General features: G+C 42.0%; 2 protein-coding genes and 1 long non-coding RNA gene across 3 annotated transcripts; 1 reads left to right on the top strand and 2 right to left on the bottom strand.

Moving 5' to 3' along the window:
* Positions 1-439: 439 nt before the first annotated feature.
* On the bottom strand, positions 440-1,929 carry LOC114446538 (immunoglobulin superfamily member 11; the record flags this gene model as incomplete). Its single annotated transcript, XM_028422186.1, has 6 exons — positions 440-642; positions 721-843; positions 957-1,112; positions 1,390-1,521; positions 1,607-1,673; positions 1,765-1,929. Coding segments are annotated over 6 exons (846 nt in total), but the record flags the coding sequence as incomplete, so codon positions are not given.
* A 426-nt stretch (positions 1,930-2,355) lies between these two features.
* Positions 2,356-6,929, top strand: LOC114446202 (uncharacterized). Its single transcript, XR_003671740.1, has 3 exons — positions 2,356-2,484; positions 6,358-6,538; positions 6,789-6,929. It is a non-coding gene; the product is annotated as an uncharacterized LOC114446202 (long non-coding RNA).
* dlat (dihydrolipoamide S-acetyltransferase (E2 component of pyruvate dehydrogenase complex)) lies at positions 5,088-11,348 on the bottom strand. The gene is made up of 14 exons (XM_028421685.1): positions 10,933-11,348; positions 9,817-9,918; positions 9,608-9,732; positions 9,333-9,489; positions 8,821-8,947; positions 8,464-8,645; positions 8,241-8,385; positions 8,075-8,142; positions 7,822-7,935; positions 7,402-7,509; positions 7,204-7,322; positions 6,813-6,975; positions 6,582-6,718; positions 5,088-6,508 (listed from the first exon to the last, which is right to left on the bottom strand). The coding sequence occupies exons 1-14, from the start codon at positions 11,185-11,187 to the stop codon at positions 6,379-6,381; spliced, it is 1,932 nt and encodes a 643-aa protein (XP_028277486.1). The 5' UTR covers positions 11,188-11,348; the 3' UTR covers positions 5,088-6,378.
* Between the last annotated feature and the right edge of the window lie 1,196 nt (positions 11,349-12,544).

Genomic DNA, 12,544 nt, shown 5'->3' with positions numbered 1-12,544 from the left:
CTTTTGGCTTTTCTTTGTCCTGTTGGAACACTCTTTAATGTGTCACAATTTTAAATGTGTTTTTATCTTTAACATCATGTTTAACAGCCTTTAGTAGCACTGCAGTTGCCGGCAATTGGCCACCCAAATCTGCATCTAAAACAGAAGAACACATGTATGTTACCTGATGGAATCGGTGGCAAAAAAAATTGGCGAGTTCAATATTGAAGTAAGAATTTTAGATTAAATGCAAGATTCTATAAGTGGTTTATGTTCAGCGATATTTTTTTTGAGATCCAGGGGTCCTGAGTGCATTGCAGTACCACTGAGAATGAAATACCATGGCATCAGAAATTGTGTATTTATTTCAAGGTTTGTGATGCTGCAGAGCTGTGGAGCAGCCCATCCCTTTTCTACACAAATCTAAAAAGTCCTGAAAGTCTTTGTTAATGCAGAGAAGTCAAACAAAGGAGCGCTTCATCAGAGACGGTGTGTATCGTATTTCATTGTAACACTCCTCATCTTCTCCTTTCCCCTCCCTCCACCTGCCGTCCTGCCCTGTGCGATGGAGCCACAGAATGAGCACCAGCAGTGCCAGCAATATCAAGCTCATGCACAAGGTCAGCAGCACACCCTGCAGTATGCCTGAGGAAGTGTCCGGGACTGCAGACAAGCAGAGGACAGAGTTGTTAAAAAAACAATCAGGCTGGGAGGATCACGGGTGCACAAAGAGCTACTCACTGCTGTAAATAGACAGGTTGATGTAGCAGTTCTCTGTTCCCAAGATGTTGGCGGCAGAGCAACGATATAGGCCGGACGTCTGAGATGACACATTGACAATCTGGACGAACCCAGACAGATCTCCTGAGAGAGAGGAGACGTGTTCAAAGTGCATCCTTAAAGGAGCATTTCACTGATTTTACACATTCAGCTCAGCTGACGCATAGCTTTAAATGTGTGGTGTGTGTGGCACTGACCATCCATGTTGATGGGAAGTGAGATTTCCTCTGGATTCACTTTATCCCAGCGGATCTCTGGAGTGGGGATGCCTTCTGCCACCGAGCAGGACAGAGTGACACTTCCTCCCATGTCAGTTTCTCCATCCCATTGACACATGGGGAGTGATGGTGGTGCTAAAAAAAGGTTTGAGGCCCAAAATTAACATTTCCATTTGTTTTTATTTAGATTATTAACAATAAAGTGACAAGAAGACACTATTCTTGTGATTATTTAGTTATTTTTTAATGGAGTACAGGATTCTTAATTATTATTTGAGTTTTATAGTCCAGAACATTGCAGCTGGTTGCTAAAAAAATGCAACAACATAAAAAATATATATATAGCTACATAACTGGAGAAAAAGAAAATAGAAATTCACCTTTCATTATTTTAATAGAACTGGACACTCACCAAGGACGCTGAGCACCAGCTCTCCTATGCCAGGATCTGCTGTCTCTGGTGGGTTGTTCACCATGCAGCGGTAAATACCTGCATCTGATACCCGTGTGTCATTCAGGATGATGTCTGCACTCGAGGGAATGCCTGCAGTTGTTTAACAGGAAATAATTGATGCTATTAAGATTTAAATTATACACATATAAACAGTGAAACAGGAAGCTAACATTACCTGTAAAAGCCACCCTGCCAGTGAGGGAGGGGTCCTCAATCACCTGTCCATGGTCGTAAACAATCACCTGGAAGTAGTTTAAGAACACAAAAAGAAAAAAACATACATCATCTCATACATCCATACAGTGTGTGTGTGTGTGTGTGTAATGTTCAGACCTGTATTGGGCTTTCTGGGCTTGAAAAAGGAGCCAGGGTCCAGATAATGTTGAGTCTTGTGAGGTGGGTGGAGGTGAAGAAGGAACATGGCAGGATGACAAAATCCCCTCGAACCACCTCCAGACTGGATTCCCTCATGGCCACTCTGAGAGCAGCTGTGTCAGTTAGCACAGTCAGGAGTTATTTCTCATGATTTACTCGTGTGCTATTATTCTGCTTTGCTGCATGTGTGTGTGTGTGTAGTTCCCCCCCAAGCCACCAGGGCCACCATATATATATATATATATATATAATATAATATATAAAAACACATGAAATAGCTACAGATAAAGAGGTCATTTTAATTCTAGGCAGCTGTGGGGTCCCCTGGTGGCTTATATATATATATATATATATATATATATATATATTTATATAATTTATATAATTTATTATATAAATATTTATTATATTTATTAATATTTATTATATAATTTATTATATGCTTAAAAATACATTTAGAATGTAAACAAAATAAACTATAATGATAAGCTGTGGCTTGTGTGGTTTTTGTGGCAAAATTACGTCAAAATTGTTGGACTGCCCTTGTCACGCAGTAAGTGACGCGACAGGTACGATGGGAATGATTTGTGGCGAAGAGTGTTATGGCGTCAAAAATAATTGATCCTGGTGGGACAGAAAAACGCAAGAACTGAGGGAGAAAACCGCCAAAGACCAAAGGTAAGGCTTTTATTCGTGGTGTGGGGTGGATGGGGAGATTTAACGCCGAGTTTTAGCAAGTTTGTTTGTTTCTTTGTCCTGCTTGCTAGCTAGCTCAGCTAGCCTCAGATAAATGTTAGTTAGCTAGCTAGGATTTGTATGCTCATGTAAGCTTTGGTGTTTGTTTAATGAAGGTCGGGCTAAAATAAAATGAACACATTGCAAGTGAACTGACTGCTGTCCTGCCATGTTACTGACTTACTGACACCAGGCCTATTACAAGTTGGGAGTGTGGGTTGTTGTGCAGATGTCTGCTGTATCTCGGGTATTTGCCACTTCTTACTTTTATAAAGTTTAATATGTATTTGGTAGACCTCTAATTAGAATTGTGCTACTGCTTTATGAATAACATTAAATATTTTTTAGGTGACAAATAATATATTGTATTGTATAAATATTAGGCCTATTGTTGAGTATTGTGGATATGTGGCTGTGGATCATTTGTCCTTGTTTTATTACTTTAACAAGTACAATGTGTAAATAATGCAAAAGCCTCTTAATATTGAATTGGGTACATGCTTTAAAGGGACACTGTACAGTACAATGTTTATTATAAAAACAGAATAATAGTGCAACATCACTGCAATAATAAAATAAGACTGAACAGGAATCCCCAGAACATTCATATTCCTCAGGATGTCCTCCCCACCAGCAAGCAGACTTACATGGTTAGTTGTCTTTTTTTTTGTAAACCCAGCTGACTGGCCTTCAGTTCTCTCCCATTCATTCTGGACAGACTCAGAAGGTGGAGAGTTAATTTTGAGCTACTTAAATAGCCGGGAAGCAGCGTTTGTAGTAGCTTATCTTTATTGTTGCACTTTAAAATAGATAATGGTTTGTTTGTATTTTTATTCCAGTGTTTCAAAAAAATATAAAGAAAACACTCATTTAAAAAAACACTCAGTATCTGTTTTATTTATTGATGAATAGAGGAATGTTTTCCTGGTATTATCATTCGGCTAGAGCGAGATACGGCCAGAATTCCACTCTAGCCGGATTGATTACACAAGTCTGATTAGGCTCATAGATTGTAGCATGTCTGTGGATCATGTAAAGGGTTAGGAATCTCTCTATTGTAGTTTGACAAACTAGGGGCCCCAAACAGCATCTTACACAGGACCCCCACAAAGCTAGAAACGGCCCTGGGCCCTCCTCTGCCTCTTCATTAAAGCAATAATGAATTCCCCCACTATTGTCCTCTCTAATATCCCGGGGCCTTTTGTTTTGTATGTGTGTGTGTGCCTCTTAGTTGTTAATTACACTCGACAGCTCTGAGTTTGAGCCAAACTGATTGCAGAGCGAGGGGAACAACACGCCACTTCACTGAGATGCGTTTATAAAAAATATTCACAAGATAGTTGCAGCACATGTCTTTAAAATCAACATAAGCTGTCCTGTAAACTGTAAAATTATACATATGACATATGATGATTAATGAATGACAGCACTAAATGGAAAATATCTTTAGCTCTTTGATGAAGTTGATGTCTTTTGATAAATCCTTCATCTTACATTTAAGCTTGTGTCCTCCAAAGGCTTGTAACACAGTAATTATCTGCAAAAACTAATGCAACTGAAGAATTCCTTTAAAAACAACACCTGGAGCTAATGTAGTACTGTAATATTTGTAAAATAAATTACAAATAATTTACAGTTTTGTCTGAAGATAAACTGAAGACAGACTCACCATTTTCCAGAGTGATGAGAAACACACACATAATGCAGAGCATCCATCTTCCAGAAGAGCCCATAGCTGACAGGAAAGACAGAGAGAGACAGCCCCCTCTCTCCTGTGTACAAGCTGGTGGCCACAGAACTAGGCATGCATTAATAATCTATTGAGCGATGCACCCAACCCCACCCTCCTTTATTTTCACACTCATTTTATTCTGTGTGCCTCATTAAGTCAGCTTGGGAAAAAAATCAGATTAAGCTGTGAGGTTAGTGACAGCAGGTGAATTGGTTTTATTAACCTGATCCAGACTGAACAGACCTGCGGTATCTGTGGGGCGAGCAAAGTTTAGCAGGGACCATGGACCATGACCGTTTAGCTATGCTAACAGTGCTAAAGGGTGCTAAAATTCATAACCTAAAGGTTGTAGGTCATGGGTGTAAGTCTGTAATGTATTTTTACAACAGAACAAACAACTAATGGCATGTTACACGGTGATGTAGTGATCCAAGCAGCAGACTTAAAAACTTAAGGTTGTCACTGGTGTGAATGAAATTGGTTAATTGATGACAAACATAAGTTATCTGCCTGCCAAGTCCTTCATTTATCACACAGACATGTGAAGTTCACAACATGATGCCACTCCCATTAGAGGCTAAATTCAGGCCAAGCAGTGTCAGATTTAATGAGCTTCATTAGCAAATAGCTCATTTAGCAGAGTTTTTTTCACTGAACCTGACTGACTTGAAGTAAATTAACAATAATATTTAAGTTGGTGTGGATGTGTGTTTGAACATTTTTTTTCAGTTAAGATTCCATGTTGTGTTGATATAAACAAAAAAAACAGCATTTTTGTGCTAACCTGGTACTTGCACAGCAATCTGCACCCATGTACAGGTGCTGTGGATGTTTTATTGTGTAACAGTTAGCATTTAGCAATATGATGTACACAGAGGTTGACACACTGTTTCCCATTTAGTGTACACAAATTTCCAAAACGTTTCCAACTGTTTTAATGTGACCACTTGAATTAAGTTTAACATTATAAGCTATGTCAAATGTTATCCAAAAGAGAGTAGCAGAAAATTATGGCAACAGATACGAGTGACTGGTCTGCATGAAAAGGAAGAGTTGTGGTGGGGGGTGGCATGTAGAAGCAGAGGAACGGTCAGCCAGCTTAAGCAGTTTAAACAGAGCACCCTGTGTGATGTTCTTCAAATAGAAGGGACTTGGCTGCTATTAGCAGACTGTACGAGCTACTCTCACGCTGATATGTTGCCTTCCTACATAACTTTTTATAAGGACCCAAGTTTATAAAGACCCAAACCAAATAGCCTATATGTTGACTTTTCCCAATTTATTCAAATAACAAATAACATCCAGCACCAGCTTTGTGCGTTTCAGCTGTGAGGTACAGACTAGAAAGTCTCCGCTGAAGAAAGAATTGGCAAAAACCGTTTTTCCTTTAAGAGTTTCTGTTATCATTCGGGACTATACATTTATTAAATTACAGGGCGAGGTCTCTCCAGAGCTAACAGCTCACTGTAATTATATATACACCATTGTGTTCATCCAAAGTGAAGAATATACACACTTTAGCATCAATTCACAGAAAGCACTCTAAATAATTTAGGTGTGTCCACTAAACAGGGAGAAAACTGTGTGTGTGTGTGCAGATCTGGACTGTGTGTGTGTCACTTATATTTAGCTACAGTGTCAGGTAGATCAAAATGACTTAAAAGACTGGAACCCACAACTTCCTGTTGTCTTTATAGTATTCACACAGAATCACAGATAGGTGTGTAGAAATACATGTGCACACACACACGCATACAGAGTTATGGGGCGAATGCTGTGACTGGTTGAACCTGTAACACTTCCCTTTGTAAAACAATATCCATGTTCTAGTGACATATAGCCAGTCTTTAAACCTACAGAAAAGTATACCTAGCTCTGGTCTCTGCTGATGGGGACACAATAAATAGAATGAGTGAGAAAGCGAGAGGAGGAAGATAAAAGGAGAGACAGACAGGTAAGCGGAGTGAGCTCTGCCTCTTCCCCTTCAGAGTAACTGGGAGTGACCTGGTGGCAGGCCAGCTAATCTCAGGAAGTTAGACCAATAAAATCACTTCAGTGAGAGGCCTCTGCATGTTCTTCTGCAGGTTAACAGCAGTACAGTCTGATCACAACAGCATGGTGACAGGTTTCTCCAGGAACTTGCGGAACTCTGCGAGCCACTGTGCACCGACCGCTCCGTCCACGACCCGGTGGTCACAGCTCAGCGTCACTGACATCATGCTGGCTACATCAAACCTACAAAAAGAACACAGCATTAGAAAGGAGGTAAGTGCAGGATTATATGTAACACTGCTGTCAGGACACTGACCCTTTCTCATTGTCAGCGGGTATCAGCCGTTTCTCTGAGCCTCCAACAGCGAGGATGCAGGCTTGAGGAGGGTTGATAATTGCTGAGAAGTTCTTGATGCCAAACATCCCTAAATTTGAGATTGTGAAGGTCCCTCCCTGGTGTTAAAAAAAGAAGAAAGTTTAAGTTTATTAGCTCCCCATTAAATGAAAACTGGCTCTCCCACAGGAGAAATCGGATCACATGCTGCACCTGGAACTCATGTGGCTGCAGCTTCCCTTCTCTGGCTTTGGCAGCGAGGGCCGACACGTCGGTGCAGATGGCTGCTAGGCCTTTGGTGTGGGCGTTAAACACGATGGGAGTGATGAGACCGCTGGCTGTGCTCACAGCAACACTAACGTCCACCACATGATTCCTGGAGAAATGAAAAAAAGTCAATGCTGTTGATGCAGCACAGTGATCAAAATGAGAGGAGCTTGTAGTGCCCTCTTCTGGCACAGGTTTGCAACTACACTATTCTATAAGGGACCAATAAAACACATGCACACACGCCCCAAAAATCTTTAAATTTGCTTCTGTTGCTGTCATCTTCCTTATTTTTTGTTTACTAGAACCAAACCTGTGCTTGTATGTATTTACTCACTGTCGGATTACTGTGTCCATCCAGGAGGAGTTGCACTCAGGAACCTTGAGGCAGGCCAGAGCGCTGGCTTTGATGATGAAGTCATTCACACTAAGCTTGATATTCTGGGCTTTCACCTCCTAGAGAAAATGTGAGGCTGAGAATGAATCACAGGAAATACTTTCCTTAAGCAAGGAATGAAAAGATTCAGAAACTCACTGTGTTGAGCTCTTTCCGTAGCTCAAGCACTTGGTCCATGTTGACATCTACAGACAGATAATAGTGGGGGATGGTTTGCTTGGACTGCATCAACCTCTGAGCGATGACCTGCAGGAGAGACAAATACATGCACTTTCAGCTTTGATCCATAATTCATCAGGAAGAGAAATGAGGCATGTTAGTGGAGTCTGTGATAAATAGTGTGCCTGTCTGCAGGGCAAAATGTGGAAGCACAGGTCAGAGATAACAGAGCTACAGTGTGAAAACTCCTGAGACGTTTGCCTCAAAGCGGTCGACACACCAGCACCAAAGCCTGAGTGTGTCACAAATTACCCTGACAGACGGTGAAGGAAGCTGAGAAGGGGAGGAAGTCATGGAAGATAACAGACCACCAAAAGTCAGGTGAACATTAGCCCTCACCTTGCGGATGTTGCTGATAGGGATGTCTGTGAAGGTGCCAGCTGGAGCCGCAGGAGCCGCAGCAGGTGCTGGAGCAGCTGGAGCAGCGGCTGGAGTGGGAGTAGCAGCTACAGCCTGCCAATGGAGGTGATATTAGCGTCAACACAAACTAAATATTCACAAAAATGTATTACAAAAAGAATGCTGATAAATAGGAATGAATATGCATTATCATTATTATTAAATGCTGTTTAATAGAACCAATTTCACTTACAGGTGCAGCCTTTGGAGGAACAAAGCTTTCAATATCCTTCCGGGTGACTCGTCCATCAGGACCAGAGCCTGAAAGGAAAACATGTCAATGTAGAAAATGTCACAGGTTTTTCTGTAGCTCTGTCTTTAGTAACATTTTAGAAGCATCTTGTGTCTTTGTCACTTACCACTGACCTGTGCCAGGTCAATCCCTTTATCAGCTGCAAGTTTTTTGGCAAGCGGGCTGGCAAACACACGACCCTTCCTGGATGCTGCTGGGGCAACAGCTGCTGGTGCAGGACTGGGTGCTGCAGCAGCTGGTGCAGCTGCAGCCTATAAGAGAAACACCAAATGGCCTTTATAACATATGCATATATCAGAATGACAAAGCTTTCTGTATGCTTGTCTCACCGGTGCTGGAGCTGGAGGTGGTGTGGAAGGCTCTGCGACACCAGTCTCTACGTAATTCTTGAAGGCAGCAATGTCACTTTCTTTCTCTACAATGATGCAGAGAGGTGCCCCCAATGGAACGTCCCGAGTTCCTTCCGACACCAAGATTTTAGCCAAATATCCTTCCTCCTGCACTTCAAACCCTAAACAGACACACATAGAAAGAACATAGTAAGATTATCAAAAACAGAGAAGAGCACTGAAAAGCAAAACTGACATTTATTGAAAAGTCTGTCGGATCACCCCTGTCTAGATATCAGTATTCTGTAAATTTCTTCAGAAAAGCTCCAACACAATGAGGTGTTCACATCAGTTTACCGATGGTTGCCTTGTCTGTTTCAATCTCAGCCAGCAGATCTCCTTCACTCAGCTTCTCTCCGACCTTCTTCTCCCAGCGCTGCACTGTTCCCATGGTCATGGTAGGAGAGAGAGCAGGAAGTGTGATCTATAACACACAGATCAAACACACACAAACTTCAGCAACATTAAGCTTCAAGGGCAACAAGATGATGTAACAGTGACACATACACAAATTGTTGGACCAGTATCTTTGTTGCAGCCCTTACTCTAACATGGATTTTATTTTTGGAAACACTGGCAACATGTACAGCTGGATATCAAATGGCATCAGAATCTCTATCAGTGGGAAAAGTGCAGAGCACCTCCAAATAAACCAGTTATGCTAGAAAGTAATCTACAGTGACATCCATACATACAACTCATACAACTATAGCTATGAACACAGAAGACTGTAACTAATAAACAGCCTCTACATTCAGCAACACTGCCACTCTTCATGCAGGCTGTACTGTATTTGAGAACACACCTACCTTCATGTGTGTAGGGTAAGAGCTGCCTGGGGCCGCAGGAGGAGCAGCTGCTGCAGGAGGTGGAGGAGGAGGAGCAGAGGCAGCAGGTGAAGGAGTGGCACCAGCTGATTTAATTGAGTCCAACGTCACATCCTTGAAGGCTGGGATTAGGTCAGGGCTGCAGGGGAGAATATACACACAGATTTTAAAAATATATTTACACCTAGTTTTTTTTACAGTTTAAACTGTGCACAATGTGCTGAGTACTAGCCAGGCTTTAATTTCAATACACTCACTTATCAACTGTGATGCAGATCACTGATCCAACATTGACATCTCTGGTACCTTCAGGAACCAGGATCTTTGCCAGGTAGCACTCCTCAAGCATCTCGAAACCTACGGTGGCCTTATCTGTCTCAACCTACAATGACAGAGAAACCATTTTAAACCAGTTTGTAGTGGTGTTTGCCTACAACGGAATGGATCTGCACACACATTGCCCAACCTCAGCAATTAGGTCGCCTTCACCAATTCTTTCACCCTCCTTCTTCTCCCAGCGGGCGATCGTTCCCATCTGCATGGTGGGGGACAGAGCAGGAAGCTCCACCTGATGAAGAGACAACAGATTCAAGAAAGTGGCACCCGGTGATAATTCAAGGACGCAAAACCTGAAACAGTGGGGCATGCAAACACTGCCAAATGCCAGATGTTGTAACCAATGTTGCTACATCATCATCACCTCATTCCATTGCTCAATAAATGGCATCATGAGATCGGTGATTTTTGTGGTACCTTTTTAGGTCAAATAGAGACAGAAACAGGCTCCAGTAAGAAAGATGTTAATAAAAGACACAGAAAGAGTTTTTGTAGTAATAGTGAAATCATATAATAATAATAAGTTTGATTGCTGCAGCTGAAGCATTGCTTTGAATGCTGATGTGAAGGATTGCTCTGAATTGCTGGAGAATCAGAGCAATTCAGAGCTTTGTATGCCTCTGTGTGTCAGCCTGCCACCATGATAACAGCAGAGGAGACGTCAAAAACCACTCCAACTTTGAGAGGCTGGCGTGCGGAAACTATTTGGAATTAGAAAATTACAATGGCAATCAAACTAATTAGCACTAATTTTATGGAGCTTCTAAAGAAGGCAAAGTAATAACATCATATTCTACACATAGTAATACAGCGTACAGTTAGTCAAACCATTTTTTTCTCGTGACCAGCTGACAAGTCTATTATTAGGGAGACATAACCTAAAACATATATTTACACAATTAAGTTAATCTGAATAGCAGAAAGGCTAATCCCGGAGCCACAGCGATGACAGTGATTGGGATGTGGGGAGCTGCCACTCACAGCTGGATGCCTCTAACTTAACTAAATGTATAAGGATAAATGTACAACTTCCACCTAGAGTCTGAATTTCCAGCGAATAACCACAGTGTCTGCAGAATGGGACGTTGTAGTATCACATCAAAGTAATTAATTGCTTAGACATAACCTTTGAATCAGTGACAGCTTTGTGATGCACCGAGCAGCTTCAAACTCATGCTAGCTGGGGAGGTCATGCTAGCTAAAACATCGGTGCTATAGCAACCTGTAACCGGTCAGGTAACGTTACCTTCTGGTGCGGCGGCAGGCTGTAGAAACGCTTGCTCTGACAGCCACCAGCCAGCTGGGGACACCGCAGTAAGGTCGCTCTGTGGCTGAAGCCGGAGCCCAAAGACACAACCCGGGAACCAGCTCCACAGTGAAGCCGCCTCAGGCAGCCGGTTCCGGGGACGGAGCGAGAGCCGAGCGCAGCAGGCCCAGCTGGGAGGGCACGGGGACAGGAGAGGCCGGAGGACGGCCTAACCCGCAGGATTAGACGAAGCATTTCGCAGCGGTTGAAACACTACAGAGAGCTAGAGCTGTTAAATAATGTTTTTGATCTTACAGCGGCATCAGACACACGCTGGCACACCAGCCCGTAATTACGCCTCACTTTCTAATGACCTCCTCCAGCCCCAAAACACGATTTACGGCTCCTCTCCTTGTCCTGCCGTCACGTCAGATGAGATGTCGTAAATATCGGCATTCACGTTTCTGCAGATTGAAACAAACACACCACCGCTCTAAAATAAAATAAAACCTAAATAAAAACAAGTACGTCTTTGTGAAAAAATATCAATTTAAACTAAAAACGACGCAAAATAGTAACGTAAGAGCACTGCACGAACCCCAGCGACCTGGTGGTGGCAGTAAGTATTAAACTGTAGAACACATGGACAGTGGTATGAATGGAGCTGCATGCCCTGAACCTACAGTCAGTTTTACGCATTTATTTTATTCGGAGCTACGGCCTGAGCTGCAACAATGAGTCAGTGATCACAGAAAAACATCTAAACAATAAATAACCTTCCTCACATCCTATATTAAAAGACAGTAAGGGGGTGTATTGGCACTCCTGTGCTTTTTAATTCTGTCCCAATTTTGCAGCTTCCTAACAACCAGTAGTTTGAAGAAACGCGAGCGAGACCGAATCTTCTTTTCCAAGATTTACTAAAATCACACAAAAAAAATACAATACAATAGACAAGGTATGCTCGGTCAAAAAACTGTGTTGCTTCTTACGTGTCTAGCTGCAATCTGACTGTAACGTAAAACTATGACAGCATGACGTATTTATAACAAAAATTCTTTAACATATTTTAATTATTAAATTATGTATTTTAGCAACGGTCTTTATAATTCAAATAAAATTATTTGCTTCACATTTTTTAAACTAAATTATTATTACATATAAATTAACTTAACTGGCTCTTACATTACCCGGCCCCTAATTGTTAGGCTGGAGGACTAATCAATTACAAACTTAACACACTAAGAGCCAAGCAACTTAAACTGTAACTCTGCATAAAGATCCACTCGTCTTCCTTTCTTATTCTTCTAGCATTGCTTCTTTCAACAGGCACAGTTTGTTTACAGGCCTTTCCAGAGTGCTGGTTCGGGTTTTCAACTTCACTCTCCGCACCATTCCACTGGAGTCTGGCAAAGTTTCAACTATCCTCCCCATGACCCACGAGTTGCGGGGAGAAGAACTGTCCACTAACAGTACTACATCTCCTGTCATGAAGTTTCTTCTGGGTTTGAGCCATTTCTGACGCTCCTGAAGTAGTGGAAGATATTCTCGCGTCCATCTAGTCCAGAATAAATCTGCAAGATATTGGACTTGCTTCCATCTTCTTCTTGTG

Source organism: Parambassis ranga, chromosome 14, assembly GCF_900634625.1.
Source record: "Parambassis ranga chromosome 14, fParRan2.1, whole genome shotgun sequence".
Lineage (NCBI taxonomy): Eukaryota > Metazoa > Chordata > Actinopteri > Ambassidae > Parambassis > Parambassis ranga.
The sequence above is the reverse complement of the archived record's forward strand: the minus strand, read 5'-3'. Positions and strand labels throughout refer to the sequence as shown.